At 44.6% G+C, this 18,019-nt stretch overlaps 1 protein-coding gene across 1 annotated transcript; it reads left to right on the top strand.

The window, feature by feature from the left end:
- Positions 1–1,528: 1,528 nt before the first annotated feature.
- On the top strand, positions 1,529–17,638 carry LEMD2 (LEM domain nuclear envelope protein 2). The gene is made up of 9 exons (XM_048826388.2): positions 1,529–2,771; positions 3,788–3,828; positions 4,649–4,724; positions 6,033–6,109; positions 6,959–7,038; positions 9,978–10,123; positions 11,192–11,293; positions 11,391–11,493; positions 12,936–17,638. The coding sequence occupies exons 1-9, from the start codon at positions 1,574–1,576 to the stop codon at positions 13,084–13,086; spliced, it is 1,974 nt and encodes a 657-aa protein (XP_048682345.2). The 5' UTR covers positions 1,529–1,573; the 3' UTR covers positions 13,087–17,638.
- Positions 17,639–18,019: the final 381 nt, after the last annotated feature.

The raw sequence follows: 18,019 nt of genomic DNA, 5'->3' as shown, positions 1-18,019 counted from the left end.
GGCCAGTCTACAGCTTCAAACAGAAGTCACCATCTATCGTCTTAGACTGTGCCCATCACTGTGGTATCTGTGCACCTTTGGCAAGGGTAAGTGGACACAGTTTGCACTAGTTTTCTATAAGGGGGGATTGGGTTCCACAGGAGGAGGAGGAGGGGTGACAGCCTCCCTGGGCCTACACCGGGGATGGAGGCCTCGTCTTGCATAAGGTCAGACCCTACGCATTCCTCATCCAGTCCCTCTCATCCTCCCTTCTGTGTGGTAGGGATGAAGTGGTGAAGCCACAAATTGCTCCCCCCCCCCCCACACCTCCCTTTCACACCAGCCAGTTCTGGCACCCCTCTACTCACTGATGAAGATGAGCCAACCCAATCTATAATTATCTATATAATTATCCCACTGTAGCTGCCATTCAACTGCAGAGGTAACAGCCAAGAGTAATTATGATTAAACCTGTCTTAAATGTTCACTCACGGGACCAAAATAATCAGTTGCTTAAAGAATATAGCCTAAGGTAGATGGGGGCAGGATTGAGGATTGGCCTTAAAGTCCATGAGTCTGTATTTCAGGGTGGTCTCTGAAAACAGGGTGGGGCTCTGAACACAGTAGGACACACAACTAAGGGCATGGGAAGGGGCAGAGTTACCAAGCTTTTCTGGATTCATTGGTGTCAAACTATTTTCAGTCTGCGGTTCTCAAGGCTGGGTCTCCTCGAGTGAGGGCCATTCCTACCTATTCCACTTATCTTTGATCAGCAACCAAATGTTCACTGGGGAAATAAAACGGCACAAGAGAGACTGCTTTTAAAGCAGAGGCAATTTAGGGTGCCTGGATTTTATCCCAGGGGACAAATCTGGTTGCACCCCGGTGACACCTCAAGCACATCTTCTTGCTGTATTGAAAGGTGGCATAAACCAGCAACCTGCTCAGCAATGGCATAGGGTGCAAAGAGGCTGTTGCCAAGGCGCCCGGCAGTGTCCGCCTGTCACCCTGCAGCAAAGGCCACCATCATGTCACGCTGCAGCCTGGCACCAAAGCCCCCCCTCCCGCCATGAGGGCACTGCCACCAAAGCATCGCCCCACGGCAATGCAACCTCTCATCGGTCACCCTCGGCAACGCCACGGGGCATCCAAGTGTCGCCCCCCGGCAATGCCACGTGCCACCGATGGGTCATCTGGAAGCCGTGACATGAGGGCATTTCGCTGGCTCAGTCACAAATAAAAGGCTGAGCTAGCCACCTCCCCCTCCCTCCCTTCCTCCTGCGTGTAACTTGTTTCCTGTGAAGGGCACAAAACAGCCTTCCCGCCCAGCCCCTGCATGATAAGGGCTGAAGAGAGAGCCCCTGGGACCAGAGCTCTGACCTCCCCAAGATGGCGTCCCTGGGAGGTGTCTGGGAATGGTTGACTTTCCCAAGATGGCGGACGCACCGGCCCGGCGAGGCGTCGCAAAGCGCTTACATTGACCTTCCCAAGATGGAGACGAGAGGCCTTTCCGCCTCTCCCAAGATGGCGGCGTTTGCGTCGCCTCCCGCAGGGCGCTTCCGGCCTAGGCCCCGCTCGGGCGGTAGTTCCGGGCATGGCCGGCCCGTCCGACGCCGAGCTCGGCCGCGAGCTGCGGGCCTTGGGCTTCCAGCCGGGGCCCATCACCGACTCCACCCGCGAGCTCTACGCTAAGAAGCTGAGCCGCCTGCGGGCGGAGGCGGCCCCGGCCCCGGCCCCCAGCATGGCCGGCCCGTCCGACGCCGAGCTCGGCCGCGAGCTGCGGGCCTTGGGCTTCCAGCCGGGGCCCATCACCGACTCCACCCGCGAGCTCTACGCCAAGAAGCTGAGCCGCCTGCGGGCCGAGGCGGCGGCCGGCCGGAGGAGCCAGAACACAGGCGCTGACCCCAGGCCTGAGCCGGCCTCGGCCTCCGGCCCTCGCCGCCAGCCCAGCCCCCTGGTCCACCGGGCCCACAGCCAGGGCCGTAGGGAGAGTGAGGAGGAGGAGGGCTCGGAGGAGGAGGAGGAGGAGGATGGGTACCAGCCCCCTCACAGGGATGTAACAGGGGGGCTAAACCCTTGGGCTCTTCTGGGGAAGACAGCAGCCCCCGGGGGGCTTGCCCCCAGCCCCCAGTGGAGGGCAGAAAGGGGGTTCAACCCCAGCTCCCAGTGCGGGACAAGAGATGTCAGATTAGCCCCCAGGCCCCAGTGGGAGACTGAAAGAGAGTTAGGCCCCAGGCCCCAGTGGGAGACTGAAAGAGGGTTAGCCCCCAGCACCCAGCGGGGGATGAGGGATGTGGGGTTAGCCCCCAGCACCCAGCGGGGTGTAGAAAGGGGTTTAGCCCCCAGCACTCAATGGGAGATGGAAAGGAAGCTAACCCCCAGCACCCAGTGGCGGACAAGAGACGGGGGGTTAACCCCCAGCACCCAGTGGCGGACAAGAGACGGCGGGTTAACCCCCAGCACCCAGTGGCGGACAAGAGACGGCGGGTTAACCCCCAGCACCCAGTGGCGGACAAGAGATGGGGGGTTAACCCCCAGCACCCAGGGAGGGACAACAACAGTAGTAGGGGGATTAATCCGCAGGATCCCATGGAGGACAGGGGGAGAAGGGTTAACCTCCACAAGTCAGTTGACAGCCCCCAAGCAGGGTGCAGTAGGAAAGGGTAGGGGTCTGGAGTTCTACCTTTCCTGGTTCCTGTACCTGGCCACCCTGGTGCTGTTGGTGATTTTCCTAGGCATCCTCTGGGTGAAGATGATTTGGCCAGCCTGGCTTCTTGGGGCAGAGGAGAACCGTACGTGGAGGATTAAACTCATTTTTAAATCGCCTCTCCCCTTTTCCTCTCCTTCTTTCTCTTCAGTCCCCTCTTGTTTCCATCCCCCCTATTGTCCATCTTCACTGCATTTATTTTTCTTCTCCCTCTCCTCATGTGTTGTCTTTGCCTCTTGTCTCCCCAATCCCTTTTCCTGGGGCACCTTGTTAGTCATGGAAAAGTGTCTTGTGGTTGTGTTGTTTTTTTTCCTCAAGTGAACTTGGCTTGAGATTCTTCAAAACCATAGATTTTTATGGGGAGTTAAATTTTCATCTAGCAATGAGGACATATTTTATGATCCATCATAATGATGTACTGCCCATATAATTGCCCATCATCTGTTTTAATGTCATTTTATACAAAGCACAGTCATCCAGTGTCCTTGATCTTGACCACTTCAAAGGTAGAAGACTTGAAATTGCCTTCTGCTGCTTACCTCCAAGAACATTGGATTTTAAATATGCAAAAAAAGTGACATGCTAGGTCCCTACTGTAGCAGATTAAGTCTCCTGCTAGATTAAATTCACAGAAATCTTCTGTTGGTCTGGTTCCAAAATGAAGGAAAAGGGTTTGTGGAAGGAATTTGTGAAGTGTGGTTGCCAAAACGCAACACAGGTGTAGGTGTTTTGTGCATAGAGTAGGTGAGCAGGCGGCCCTGTTTTCTCAAAGTCAGTGAATACTGCAAGAGCATAAAACATCTCTTCTCTCTAGAATTATTTGCAAAATGGTTTGGAAACTCCAAACTATTTGCTTACTGAACAAAATTCCCTGTTTCTGCCGATATGTGTATGTTACTAATTTAGGTTTCGATATGGCCTACCTTAGTTGTTTCAATAGCACTGTTTGATTAGTAAGGTAATACTCAATGGGATGAATGGTAGAAGAATCAGATGCTTTAAAAGTAGCTATTTTTAATCACTGCTTTAACCACTAGTTATTTTCTCTGTCAAAGTTGTTATTTTCCGGCTGACTAACCCTTATTTTCTTCTCTCTCTCAGTTAAACTGTTAACTGTGGATTGTGAGACAAGGACAGATGATGTAAGTGTAAATTTAAAGTTCATTTAAAAAAAATCCTTACTGTAGGGACAGGCATCTCAAAGACCGTTAACTATTCTAGCAAATTTCACAAATCAGTTACTGTCAATATCACTGCCAAATAGCCTGTATCATTTTACAGGAGGAATTTAGTGGTTTACTAGAGTTAGATTTAATAGGCTTCTTTTCCTTTTTTTGCAGGCCAGACTAGATTGTGACTGTATAGAAGAATGTGAAAGTTATAGATTTAAGCTACTGAAGATCTGAATCACTTGGTGTTATTTTCTTTTGTTAATTGTAACAGAAGTGACTTTGATTTGTGACAGAGATTTTGCCTATATAGTCATCTTTTCTAATAGACGCTTTAATAAAGCTAAATCCCTAATCTCTGTTGAGATGTGTTTATGCAGCCCTGATTTATTCCACAATGTGCTATTGAGAGAGACAGAATTCTGAATCAAATTCAGAGTGGTGATATATGCTGGTAAATTGATAGTTGGTCTCTTGTGATATTCTGGGGAAGTATATCGTAAATCTATTTACTGTACCCGAGTTTGAAGGAACTGCTCCCTCAGCTGCTGTTGGAGTAGAAGGCTATGATGATTGGGAATTGGAGGCATTTGCATTTCACAGGAGGTGCTCAGCAATGTACAGGATTAGGCCCTGAGACTTTTTGCCTCAGTAATCCTGTATTGTAATTTTACCAAGTTGAAGTAGAGCGCAACTGAACATACACTTCTATTAGTATTTTATTTTTGTATTTTGGCTGATCTAATTGCTATCTTGTTGCTACTGATGTTTATTATCTATTTTTGACTTTCAGTTCTGTCAAGCTAAACAGAAGGACATTTTAATGGCCATGCTGTATGAATTATATAACTACCTGGCAATACAAGCTGGTGAGTTCTGATTATCATTATAAAGCACTTAGGAGGGTTGAGCAAACTGCATCTCCCAGCTGGCTGGACATTTTCCTTGTGCAAATGACTTTAGGGGCACTGAGAAAGCAGGCAAAAGGTGAAGGAAATGTTTTCTTTAAATGTGAATTGTGCTGTACTGATGCACTTATGTCTCTGCAAAGGTACCTGTGTTTGTATGGTGGCGGCCTTATTTGCAGATCATATATTGGGAATTTGAGATGCAAATGCTCAACTTTATAACTTTTTCTTTTTAAACCCAGTGCCTCAAATGCTTGCAAGACACCTGAGTCTAACAGCAGAACATTTCTATATGTTTATGTAAAACATTGGCTTAGAGCACTGGCCAAAACAGTCCAACAAGACATTAGAATACAAGCGGCTGCCCGGGTCAATGACTAATGGTTTCATGTTGGAGAAGGAAATGCAGTCAGAAGTTTCTTATATTTTCTCATTATTCAGTCAAGCAAATATTATTAATATTGTGCTAATGGATAGAATTGTCAAAAGTGCTTGAGTTCCATTTTGAAAAGTGACTTAGGAGCCCAACTCCTGTACGTGTTCAGTGAGTCTTATGCTCTTAAGTGCCTAAATCACTTTTGAAAATTTGTACTCAAAAGCATAGTAGCCATTATTTAATACGTCTGTTCTGACTTCTTTTCAAGTCAGGGTTTCATGGTCTGGGTTTGTTAAGTTTAAGTTCAGTTAAGTTGAACATCCGCCATACCTGATGGAAAGTGTCCCTAATGCATTTGGCCAAAAGTGCAGTTTTGTAGAGTGAGATGGCCGTATTCTTCTTGGCTAGTGTGGTGGGTAGCGTATACCTTGAAGCAATACATTTGATTGCCCTTATCTTAACCCAGTGGTTCTCAAACTTTTGTACTGGTGACTCCTTTCATGTAGCTAGCTTTTGAGTGTGACCCCTCCTTATAACTTAAAAATGCTTTTTATATATTTAATACCATTATAAATGCTGGCGGCAAAGCGGGGTTTGGGGTGGAAGCTGTCAGTTCACGACCCCCCATGTAAGAACCCTGTGACCCCCTGAGGTGTCCCGACCCCCAGTTTGAGAACCCTTGTCTTAGCCTATATACAGTAGCTACAAATTTGATTAAAGGTCATAAAATTATCTGGCTAGAATATTTAACTCCAGTCTTCTGTGTAAACATTTTGGCTACAGCTAAAAGTGATTTAAAAGAATAACACTTCCAGATGGTTCAGGGCATTTCCTGATTGTTTAAGAGTTGTTTTTTTTCAGGGTTGTTTCCATCTATTCGACTTGTTTTCTAGGTAGTTTTGAGTGTGGAAACCCTGAGAAGCTAAAAAGTAAATGCATTCTGGTTAGTGAAGCAAAGGATTATGTGGCGGTAAGTAGGATTGGAATGAGTGTTAATTGTTGTGTATTGCAGTTAATTTCTTTCTATCTGTTATTTATTGCTTTATAAAACAATGTACCATCTGGTTCATTTCTTCATCCAGTTCTGAGTCTTTCCAATCTTTCCAGCTGTTCCTTTGGCCAGTCCTGTTCTCCGCATTTCTTTCAGAAAACAATCTTCTACTCCATCTCTCTGTCAACACTAATTTAGCTGTTGTAAATCTAACTAATGATTAGTTTCAGAGTAGCAGCGGTGTTAGTCTGTATTCGCAAAAAGAAAAGGAGGACTTGTGGCACCTTAGAGACTAACAAATTTATTTGAGCATAAACTTCTGTGAGCTACAGCTCACTTCATCGGATTTTTAACTAATGATTTTTTTAACTAATTTTTAACTAATGATTGTTGCTCCACCTTAGTTGTCAGTCTTTTGATGCCAAAAACGTCCCTGTATTGAGGAATGGAAGCAGTAAGGTTTTCCCCAACTCACCCCCAAGTGATAGGAGGCAGGCTGTTTTGATCTAATGTTCCACTTCTTCAAAGAAGATTGTCAGCAAGATTATGTTGTGTTTAGCAGTTAGTCTCAGAAACATAAGGAGAATATTGTTTTACGGTGTGCTTCATGTATGATGTACCAAGTTATAAATTCTAGTCAAGATTCCAGGCCAGCCTGTAGATTTGCTTTGCCTCTCTGCCAGTTTGCCGAGTTAGTTAAATTGATCAGAAGTAATCTAGCAAAAAAATGCAGGTAGAGCAATTTTTCCCTTTGCAGCAAAGCAATAATGTTGTTCCACCTTCGCAAATGAATGCAGAACTAATCTTCTTATCGATTCTTTCATGTAGAATGTAACTGGCAGTTCCCCAGAGAAGTTTGAAGATGCCCTGCAATGGATACTGAACAGTAACAGTGATTTAGGGATATGGTGAGTGAGTGGCTGCACAAGCTGTTCAAGTTATAATTCACAGCACGGGCTGATCTTATGTAATTTGATATTTAGTGTATATTGGCTCGTTGGCATGTCGCCTATCCTGTTCGATCTCGTAAACTAAGCCAGGATTGGGGTGGTCAGTACTTGAATGGGAGAACCTCCAGCTTACAAGTAGCGTGCTGCAGTAACTGTTGCTGATTCGGTAGGCGATGTTCTTTCCTGAGTCAGTGTCCCGGCGCTGTGCTCGTGGAGCTGCTGTCTTTCAGATGACTGGTAAATCTGAGGTCCTGAATTCTTGTGGTTATTAAAGATCCCCTGGTACTTACTGCAAGATTTAGGAGTGAGGTGATACCTTTTATTAGACTAACTTCTGTTGGTGAAAGAGATAAGCTTTCAAGTGGCCCAGAGCTCTACTTTAGGTCTGTGTAGCTCGGAAGCTTGTCTCTTTCACTAACATACGTTGGTCCAGCAAAATATATTCCCTCACCCGCTGTGTGTCTTTAATATCCGGGGATCAACACTGCTACAACAGCGCTGCAAAAAAGTTTGAAGTGTTAGTCCACATGTCCTGCCCATGTTCCAAATCTGTGTGATTATAATCTACCTTTTAAAATTCTCCCCTGCGCTTTCCACTGGATACCGCTCTCTCCAGTGTTTCTGCTGCAAATGCTGCTTTGGTGTTCTAATGTACAGCTGCATTCCGCTACTGAGGTGACTGAATTTCAGTAGTGACTGAAGCAATCCTGGTAGTTAGTGAGTAAAATGCTGTGGGATCTGAGGATGAGGGTTGCTATTTTAAAAAGAAAATTCTGAATGGCATCTTCAGAGTGTGTCTGCATTAGTATGTATTACTAGCAGAATACCTGATCAATGGAAAGGCTCCCATTACCTTTACCGGATGCTGGATCTGTGTGAGATAGAGTAGTTCCTCTTCTGCTTCATGGACAGCCATGATTTTAACACTTGAGAGGGGAGGGAGGAATATTTGTGTTTGACAATCCTGAATTTTGTCTAGTTAGAAATCATCATCCTGTGAAAATCAGCTTAAGGTTTTGTTCAGCCCTTTGAAAAATATAAAATGCTATATAAGTCCTTTCTGTATATTTATAAAGGCTCCTCTGCCTGTCTCATTTGGATATCCTCATGGACTGTGTGGGAGATATTAAGAACCACTAATTGTAGGCAGGGACCCACTATAGACATAGTTTAAAGCACCAAAACGCAGATACATTATTTGAAAGCAAACTTATTTTGGAGAACTGTCAAGGAAGGAAAATATTAGCAATCTGAAGTTGCCCCTTTGCAGTTATCAGAGATTAGATTGAACTAGCATGTATTGTTATGCCATACCAGCACATCTCATGATTCTATGAGTTTCTGAAGGATTTAATGATGCAGGGAAACAAAATATTAAGCCTTATAGCCCTTATAGTTGAATATAACATTCAGAATGTTAACCCAATGCAGTATTGTCTTCCTTAGTCAGTGGACATACTAACATAACTCACAAAGATGTGACCTGTCTCCATTCAGTATTAACTCTGGGGTCTAGTAATGATAATTGAAATGTCAATATAGTTAGCTCTTTCACTGCTATGTAACTCATTTCAGGAGAAACACTGGAGTTGTGGGCATAGCTTGCGTAGAATTCCATTTTTTTTTCCTCCCAACCTGCCCCCTACAGCTACTGCTGTAATCTAATGTTCCAGGTGTTGTCTATTTCTTTAAAAAAAAAGACGACAACAACAACGAGGAGTCTGGTGGCACCTTAAAGACTAACAGATTTATTTGGACGTAAGCTTTTGTGCGTAAAAAACCCACTTCTTCAGGTGCATTCTTAACAACTTAATCAACAGCTCACCAAATTGATCCAGTGTTTGGCAGCTCATTGTGAAACTCAGTAAGAATGTAGAGTGTGCTAAAAACCTGCTGTTGGCTTTTTCACAGACATTATGTGAAGTTATTTTGACACTGCACTAGTAAAAGCAGAACAAAATAAGATCGCTGTGCTTGGTAATTCATTTAAGATTTGGACTATAAATCAGAGAAAATGGCTGTGAAACAGTTGGGGGTGTCCAATTACAGCAAGGCTCAGTTAAAAAACTGTAAGCTGCCAATGGCTTGTTATTTGTATGCTGCTGGACTAAGGGTTCAAGTAATTTGCACTACCTGTCTACAGTGGGCTATTCATTACATCTCTAGAGTGAATTGGTAGCTTTTAAAAAAAAAAAATCTTAATCCATCTCTTACAAATTGGAGCACTTTCAGTTGGATTTACCTAATGCCTACTGATTTAATAGATCCAAGAAGGAAGCAAACATAGATGTAGATTGATCTGTCTCTCTGTGCTATAAGTGCAAAGGGAATCTGATTGCGTAGTGGATGTACGAATGAATTTGGGAATGTGTTATGAACTGTGCCATAAATGCTTTCCAAGGTTGTGTCTGGTTTACGTTAGCCATATTTGATTTGGTGTCACTTTTCCAGCTGAACTGTTTATGCTCATCTGTAGCAAGGAAAACAGTGCAGGCTCCACAGACATTCACACGCTCCCAGCTGCTCTCTGCACAACTGCTGATGGGTGACTCAGTAAACATTTCCATTTCTCTATGCTGGGAGAGGGGAATCCAATTTTAAAGTTGAATCTTCTGCACCCTGAGAAGTGCTGTCAAAGCGTCTGCAGAGGGAGACTTCAGTTTACCAGTGGGAGTTCTGATCCTGCTGCCTTTTCTAAAGCCATATTCCTCCCGTGCTAAGCAGCCAGTGCTGAAATGTTCTGGAAAGACAAGTGGTGAGAATGCTTTAGTGTTTTCTACACGGTTTGCTGAAAGAGTTACAGCTGCTGCAATGTGTTTGCGTACCTTGTCCTGATTAAAGCCTGTTGCTGGAGTCTCTGCACTCTTCAGAGGTGGTTTTCTGCCTTTTCCCATCAGGTTAAAAGGGGAAGACCCATCAGAACCGGTTACCAGTGTAGACCAGGTGGTGTGCCTCGAATCCACCCGTCCTCGGATGGGGTTAGGCTGTCGTTTCCGCCGGGCAATAAGCACTGCCATTATGAACCTTTTCATCTTCTTCTGGAGTAAGCCTTTAGCCTTCATAGCTGAGCTTTCCCCGTCCGTATACCCACTCCCACAACCACATTAAACTAGTGATAAATGTTAAAGGAATTCTCTTGGTGAGTTAATTTCTATCTAATTAACCTGTGATCTAGCAATAGAAGGAGACCTGTAGAGACCCATTGTCCTGCAGTAAGTGCTTTTCCTTTATTTCAAACCACCAAGTACATCAGCTGTCTGTCTCATTTAAGTGTTTCTCAAGCATTCGTTGTGATGGCCTGCAAAATTAGTCTAGTAACAACCTGCCCAAAGATTCAGTTCTCATCCCTTCCTTGTACAACACTGTTCAGTCTTCTGGCATCACTGTTAATGAGTTGGAGTATTTCTTTGTTTTTTGTCAATTTTTTGTATTGTGGTGGTGCCCAAATGCTTCAGTTGAGATCAGGGCCCAACTGCTAGGTGCTGTACAGACACATGGTGAGTTCCTGCCATGCTGTGAAGAGCCTATAATCTAAATAGACAAAAGACAGACAAAGGAAGTGTCATTATTCCCATTTTACAGAGGGGTAACTGAGGCACAGAGAGACTGAGTGACCTGTTCATGGTCATAAAGGAGATAGATGGCAAAGTCACGACTTAAATCTACATCTCATGAGTCCCAGTCTGGTGCCTTAACCACAAGGCCTTCCTTCCTCTCCTTTCTGACCCCTTATTTCGAGAGCAGTGAAGCACAACTGTTCTTCTGGATTATTGTGGGGTGGGCTCTGTCAAAGTGAGGGGTCTTGAATTTTAATGCCGTAGAGACCAGTCGTCATCCTGATTTTTCTGGCGGAAGGGAACACTACAGGTGAGGTCTGCCAAGAAATCCCTCCCCTTGGGAGTTTGACTCCAAGCACTGTCCGTTTCAGAATTCCCATGCGTTGTGGTTGTCACAGTAAACAACATGAATAACTCCGATATAGTTCCAGGCGGGCCCTGGATAGCAGAGAACAAAACCAGTCTCTGATAAGAGTAGGAAATAGAGCAGCTCACATCCACTGAACACATGTATATGAGTGCACATGCTTCCATTTGTGTTCTTCCACTCATAGGTCTAATTGCCCTCTGGGGGATCCTGTTACTCCTGAAGTATCACTGGCGGAAGATGGAAGAAGAGGAGCAGGCCATGTATGAAATGGTGAAGAAAATCATAGGTAGAGGCCAACTGCTCTTTGGCGATCTAATTTAAAATGGTCTCTTCGTTTCAGACAGTTTCACTCCCCATTTGCCCCATTCGGTTTCCTCTTACAGCTGCTGTCCAGGATCACTACAAAGAGTGGGAACAGAGGTTGGAGCGATACCCATATGTAGGCATCCTTCACGTTCGCGACACCCTCATCCCACCCCAAAGCAGGTGAGCAAATCCTTTCCCTTTAGGAAGGGGGCCTTCAGCTCAGGTCATAGTGTACTTCGTGGGTAACTGACTGGAAGCAGACTTGTTGGGGAGTGGAGTGTGAGGAGTTTTAGAGGAATGAGTCTGGCCTTTGGGATTGTAACGGATTCTGACATAACCCAGACTGTTATAACCCACTCGGGATAAATGGGACCGGCCTAGTGCTATGCAGTGTAGTTGTAGCCATGTCAGTCCTAGGATATTAGAGAGAGAGAAGGTGGATGAGGCAATCTTTTATTGGACCAATGTCTGTTGACAAGAGAGACAAGTTTTCAAGCCACGCAGAGCTCTTCTCCTAGTGCTGACGTTTTGAACACTCACACAGGTGTGCTGTCATGGTCATATCAAGCAGAAATTGGCTTTTGTTTGCTTTTCCTGGCTGTTGGGTGTTCCGTTTGTGTTCCCTCATCTAAACTTGAATCAGATATTATCCTGAGCGTCTCCACCGCTCTGACCTATCATCTGGCCAGGAGGACTGCAGTGCTGTGCCTTTCAGAATTGAGGCATCCAGTGTGTAGCCAGAGCATCAGAGTAGCTCTTTCCTGAATGGCTCTGTGCATTGCCTGCCATGGGAGTGAGACTAAGCTCACTAATCAATTTGGGTTTCCCGCCAGCCAGAGCAAAGCAATTGCCAGTTAGGCAGATGTAATTGGGAGACACTATCCAGTTACAGGTAGGTTACTGGGTTTGTTGCTCTTCAAGGAGGCAGTGTGGTCAAGTAGCTGGATCACAGGATGGGGCGTTAGTAGACAGGGGTCCTGTTTTTTCTTTGCTGCAGTATGCCATTTGCCTCATCTCTAAAGTTCAGTTTCCTCTTCAGTAAAATGGAGATCGTCCCTACTTTATAGAGTACTTTGAGATCCATGCTGTTATGAAGGACAAAGCCTTAATCATTCTCATCCTTAATCAGTCACTGTACTACTGGTAGGAAAAAGGTCTGATGTGGTTTGATCTGATCAAAAAGGTTTGAGCTTATTTGCCTGCATGCGGTCCTGAACTGAAAGTTGGGAGCACAACTAAACACGGATCCAGAACTGGGGCAAGCTCCACTTTGTGTTCTAAAATCTAAGGGAGCTCTGCAAACGTTATTGCAAGTGTCCTTGGGGAAAAATACTAATTGGGGTCTCCTTGCACCACAATTCAAGTTTGGAATTCTGTGCAATCCATAAGCCTCCTTGTACTGCCTGGAGGGCTCATCTTCCACAGTATTAGAACCATGTATAAAGAGTTGGCGCCTTGACGCACTGTCTCAGAATTAGTTCTGAATGTTCGCTTTGATCTCCTTTACTGTCTATTGGAAGGCAACGGGAGGAGGGTAAGAGTCACTTTGTAGGCAGTGACAAGTGCGCTAAGCAAGCAAACGTAAGGCAGAAATCACTATTCCGTTTTGCTGCTACTTCCAGGAAAAAAATGAAGCGGGTCTGGAACAGAGCTGTGGACTTCCTGGCTTCCAACGAATCGCGGATTCAGACGGAGTCACACCGAATAGCAGGAGAGGATATGCTGGTGTGGAGATGGACACAGCCCTCTTACGTCTCCGATTCAGAGCACTAACCCGGAGCAAAGGAGGAGCCGTTGGTTCAGTCTGTGCAAATGGACAGTTCCCTCTCTGGATGTGGGAAGGGATGGACAGGAGTTCTAACTTTCTCAGTTTAGAATCATCCCGACCCCCTTACCCTCTATTTCTGAGAGACACTTAACAGATTATTTTTAGGGCAATAATCTTGGCTTGTAAGAAGATGGACTTGAGCTAGAGAAGGAGCCAGAAGCACACCAAAGCTAGCTGTCCAGTGAGTGTTTGAGCTCCATGAGTAAACAAACATATAATCGCCCTTTAATATCTAATAGAAAGGGGCAAGGGATCTCTTTGCCCAAAGGGTAGGAGGTTTAAAGGTGATCTTTACTGTGGGAAGACCAACAAGTGGTTTTACCCATCAGCAAATGTTTTTTAAAAGAATTAATATTTCCCATGGAAACATCAGGAATGGGAGTTAGGTTCCATTAGTTTAAAAAATGCTTTTATCTCACTAGCACACCAGGAATCAAGCATTTAACTGACACTTAACAGAGAAGAGCTCTGTATTTGTTTTGCCTTTACAAAGGGTGGGTGGGATTGAGTGACGGCAGTGTCACGTGCCTTGAGAGATTTGGGGGGCTGGAGGAGAGGTGATGATCTCCTGTGCTTTGTGTGTCAGCTTTCATTGTGCTTTGTCTTGTACCAGGAATGGGGGAACAGGTGGCAAATGACAGAACACAGGTGTACGTAAGGAGCATGCTCTTATGGCTGCAGCCAAAAACGATCACTCCATATGTACAAAAAACCCCCTTGGGAATGAACATCCAGGGTGAATGTACATGTCTATACTGGGCAGCGCAATGTGTGTGTGTTCTTTTGGAGAGCAGATACACAATGCTTACAGTGTTGATGCAGGATTTGTTTGCAGAAGTTAATGTGGCAATGCCACAACACTTAATGAAGAATTGATCTCTGCTCATTAACACTGCAGGCATTGTAGTTTGTATATCCAGCTGTTTGGCTACATATGTTTGGTTTTATGTACAATTAGGAAGTGTTTGTTTTTGAGGAGAAAATAGCACCGGAGTGTAGTGGCCTAGGCAGGGCTGAGATACTGTTGTTCTCAGGGTTCCCAACATCATAAACTTGTTGTCCCAATCTCCACTCAGACAGCCGGGACCAAATCCATTTCAGCCATAACTCCATTGGCTTCACCCCCTTATGCCAGCAGTGATTTGACCCCTTATAACCAGTGGATTTTATTTCCATTAGTGTCATAAATATAATATGCGTGTGCCCATGTTCATGGAGAGCTGCTGCTTCAAGATTCAGGATCAGCAGGCAAGCTTGACGAGGCCATTGAATCCTGTCCATGGAATTGCGTTGAGAAGTAATTTTATAAAGTACCCAGGAAGGGTTGAACTGGTTTCTTAATGTCTGGAAGTGTTTTCTAACCATGAAGCTTGCACTTCTACTTCCCCTGCTGGCCACGCTGAAGATTGAAGGATTACTGGGGCTTTTTCACCTATGCATTCTGCTGGCTGCCTCAGATTCATTATATATCCTGCTGGCTTGTCAGAGAAACTCAGTACGGAAAAGCAATCTCCAGAAACAAAGCAACGGGAGGCCTTATTAGTTAAGTAGGAGAAATCCCATGCTGAGTTGAATTTTATCCCCGTATGTTCCCTTTTATGGCATAGGCAGGGTGTTTGAACAAAAGAGGAAACTCAACAGCTGTATCCAAGACATTAACCATCTTTCCCACGGCTTATTGATTAAAACCATTGATAAAACAAAGGCAGCCTTTATTCTTTTAATGTGCAAGGACAAGATCTTCATATCCATTGGTGCTTGCGAAAACTCCCATTGTGCCTGCTGTCTTTTTAAAATGTATATGGTTTGTAATTTTTTTAAACCACCGGATCTAGAGCAAAAAAGCCCAACACTGCACTAATCATTTGTACTGTTGATGAAATTCTTTTTTTGTAGGATGAATCTCACCGAGTTGGTGCAATTTATTACACATTTAACTTGTGTCTATACATTTAATTTGCGGAATAAATTTGATAATATTATATATTAATGTTTGTATTGCAGTAGTCAAGGACCAGGATCCAGGTGTGCTAGGTGCTGTACAAACACAGAACAAAAAGATGGTCACTGCCCAAAAGAGCCTACAGTCTAAGTATAAGACGAGCCAACAGGCAAGCACAAGAAACCAGTGAGATGCTACTGGTCAGCATGATAGTCAGTGGTCTTAGCACATCAGGAGCTTTGTTAGTCTCTAAGGTGCCACAAGTCCTCCTGTTCTTTTTGCGGATACAGACTAATGTGGCTGCTACTCTGGAACCTGATAGCTGTTGTCAGGTTCCTTTTTTATTTTGGGTTTTTTTTTTTTTTTCTTTTTCAGTTTCCAAATGGCATTTTATCAGCTTTTGTTTGAACATTGAATTTATCCTCATTTTGCAATCCAAAATATTACCTGAAGTTTACTTTATTGTTTTTAAACTCTTTGGCACAATTTAGTGGGTGTTCGGGCTGCTACAGTACAAGTCAGGAGAGATCTTGCCCTTTGTGTTCTCATTGCCTTCTGAGCACTTACATTTGTAGGCAGGTGAAACTGATTTCTGTTGGGAAATTATGATGATATTCCTGAAAGGTGTAGACTGAGAAGGATTAATCCCATGTGGACACTTGTGAAAAAGGGGATGACAGCTTTATGTGTAATGAAATATTACGAACATTAACTTCTAACAGCCGATTGACCAACACTTGGCCACATCATCAGTGGTTAAAGCTGCAGACGTGAGAGCAAGGAGATAGGTAATATGTTTAAAAGTGACTGTTGATTTTGGGCGCCATGCGTTCAAGGTGTCATGTACCCATGCTCTTAAAGCCAGATCCCTTTAAGGCAGCTCAGGTCGGGCATCCATAATCATGAGTCGCTTCTGAAAATTGTGGTCCTGGGTTCTGTTCCAGTCTGTCACTGACTCATGGTGATGCTTTGGACAAGTCACTTTACTTCTGTGTCTCAGTTAAGAGTAGGATGACACCTGCCTTTCCAAAGTGGCGTAAGATCTTCAGATGAAAAGGGCTATACAAATGCCAAGGGCTATTGTAGGAAAACCAGGGAAGCAGGTGGCTAGGGTACTGGACTGGGAATCAGGCGATCTGAATTCTGTTCCCACCAGTGGCCTGCTCGGAGACCATGGGCAAGTCACTTCCCCTCTCTGCTCCTCTATTTCTCCATTTTACAGATGGGATAATGATATTGACCTCCTTTGTAAAGCAGTTTGAGACCTACTGTTGAAATGGCTGTGTGAGTGGTCGGTAGTACTATTTCCTTTACCCTCGTGTGTCTGCTGTAGAAAACTCATGTCATGGTAGCACTTCTGCCAAGGATAGCAGGGAGAAAATAGCCATGACGGGGTGAAGGGAAAAGATCGGAAAGTCCCAACGCACCTCTTAGATACCTGAGAGGCCATCTTTCAAATGAGCCTGCCAGGTAGAAATAGTTTCTAAACCTTGCAAGAACATGAGCAAGCCCCTATTCCTGCTAGTATCCATCCACCTAAGTATTTCTAATGCATCTCTGTTAGCTGAAGCCTGTGGGTCAGCATGACTGTGTATCACAAGCTGACAGTGGCTTTCACAAGCAGGCTCTTGAAACGAGCAGAGTTTGAATCATCAACACTTAACTTCTATGGCCACAGCTGACTCATAGGCTCTGGGTTGGTGAGATATGTTTGTTTATCTCATAATGTATGTCTTGGTGACAAAGAGGCAACTCTTCAATGGCACAAAAGAGAATTAGCTGTCCATCTCCCACTGAAAGCTGACAGGAATTGGGTACCTAACTCCTTTTGCTGTCTTGGAAAATATTCTCTAAAGTGTCTCTCTTGTTGTTTCTAAGGTATCTGAACAGAAAAGGGTAGAAAGAGGAGTGGTGCTTAATGAAAGGTTAAACCTCCCTCCTCCAAGACCGCATTTCTGTTTAGATGCTAGTGCCCAGCATAGGTTGCTAAGTTACAGCTGGGATATATGCAGAGTTAGGAAATAGTCTGGGGGTTTGGTGTACCTATCTGTCTGCCTGCCTGCTTCAAACCAAACTGCCAAGAACTCCCCCCTAATGATCCCTTGGAGACTGGGCAGAGGGAAGCTTTGGGTAATAACTTTTTGAAAATGAAGAGGGCTTTAACCCTATATAACTAATTTAAGGCTATCCTTACTGTCTGTCTCTATTAGGGACCCTAGTTCCTGCTTGCTCTGTAAAACTGTACTGACAGTTCGAAACACCTGTACAGTACTCTTTGTAGATCCCAAAGTGCTTATACAAAAGATGAAGAATTGTCCCCATTTTCCAAATGGTCATTCAGCCATTTGATCAATCTCCCCTGTTCAGTGCTTTCCTTACCACTTGTACTGACTTTATCGTTTTTAAAGTCTCCCCCACTCTCTGTAAGCATTAGGACAATGTGAATAAATCCTCAAATGGGGGGCTGATAAAGCTCTCACATCCCCTTGTTGTCATATAAATATATATATGTACCAGCAAGGAATCTAAAATAAAATTTGCCCTTTATCTTTTTATTTCCTTCTTCGTTTAAAGGTTTTCATATTATTAAATGTTTGTCTCCCACCGACATGACAGCTGATGCTATGCTTTATTTATGGGAGGCATAGTTAGGGAGCGGTGCCAGTTCTACTGGAAAGAGCAACATGAAGTAAAGAATAAAAAGAACATCCAGTGCAATCTGTCCAAAGGGACCCACCTCCAAAGGGCTGGCCCCTTGTCTCAAGTGATCCCTCCCAAGCAGCTCCGGGCTTTCCACTGCAACTTCGTTCAGCCTTTAGAGAATGACCCTTTGCACTTGTACAGTGCCTTCAGGGCAAGCATCAGAAAAGCTCCAATGAATTAAGCCTCGTAACACCACGGTGAGACAGGTGCCACTGGTGACAGGTAGAAAAGGT

Source organism: Caretta caretta, chromosome 21 (assembly GCF_965140235.1).
Source record: "Caretta caretta isolate rCarCar2 chromosome 21, rCarCar1.hap1, whole genome shotgun sequence".
NCBI classification, from domain to species: Eukaryota; Metazoa; Chordata; order Testudines; family Cheloniidae; genus Caretta; species Caretta caretta.
Note: the sequence above shows the minus strand (reverse complement) of the source record. Positions and strands in the feature narration are given on the sequence as shown.

What these genes read in the sequence shown, in the direction of transcription:
- LEMD2 (XM_048826388.2), top strand. Translation starts at nt 1,574, where the DNA reads ATGGCCGGCCCGTCCGACGCCGAGCTCGGCCGCGAGCTGCGGGCCTTG. An exon ending in TCTTGGGGCAGAGGAGAACC is followed by an intron (nt 2,772 to 3,787) that starts GTACGTGGAGGA and finishes TCTCTCTCTCAG; the next exon opens with TTAAACTGTTAACTGTGGAT. An exon ending in AAGCAAAGGATTATGTGGCG is followed by an intron (nt 6,110 to 6,958) that starts GTAAGTAGGATT and finishes TCTTTCATGTAG; the next exon opens with AATGTAACTGGCAGTTCCCC.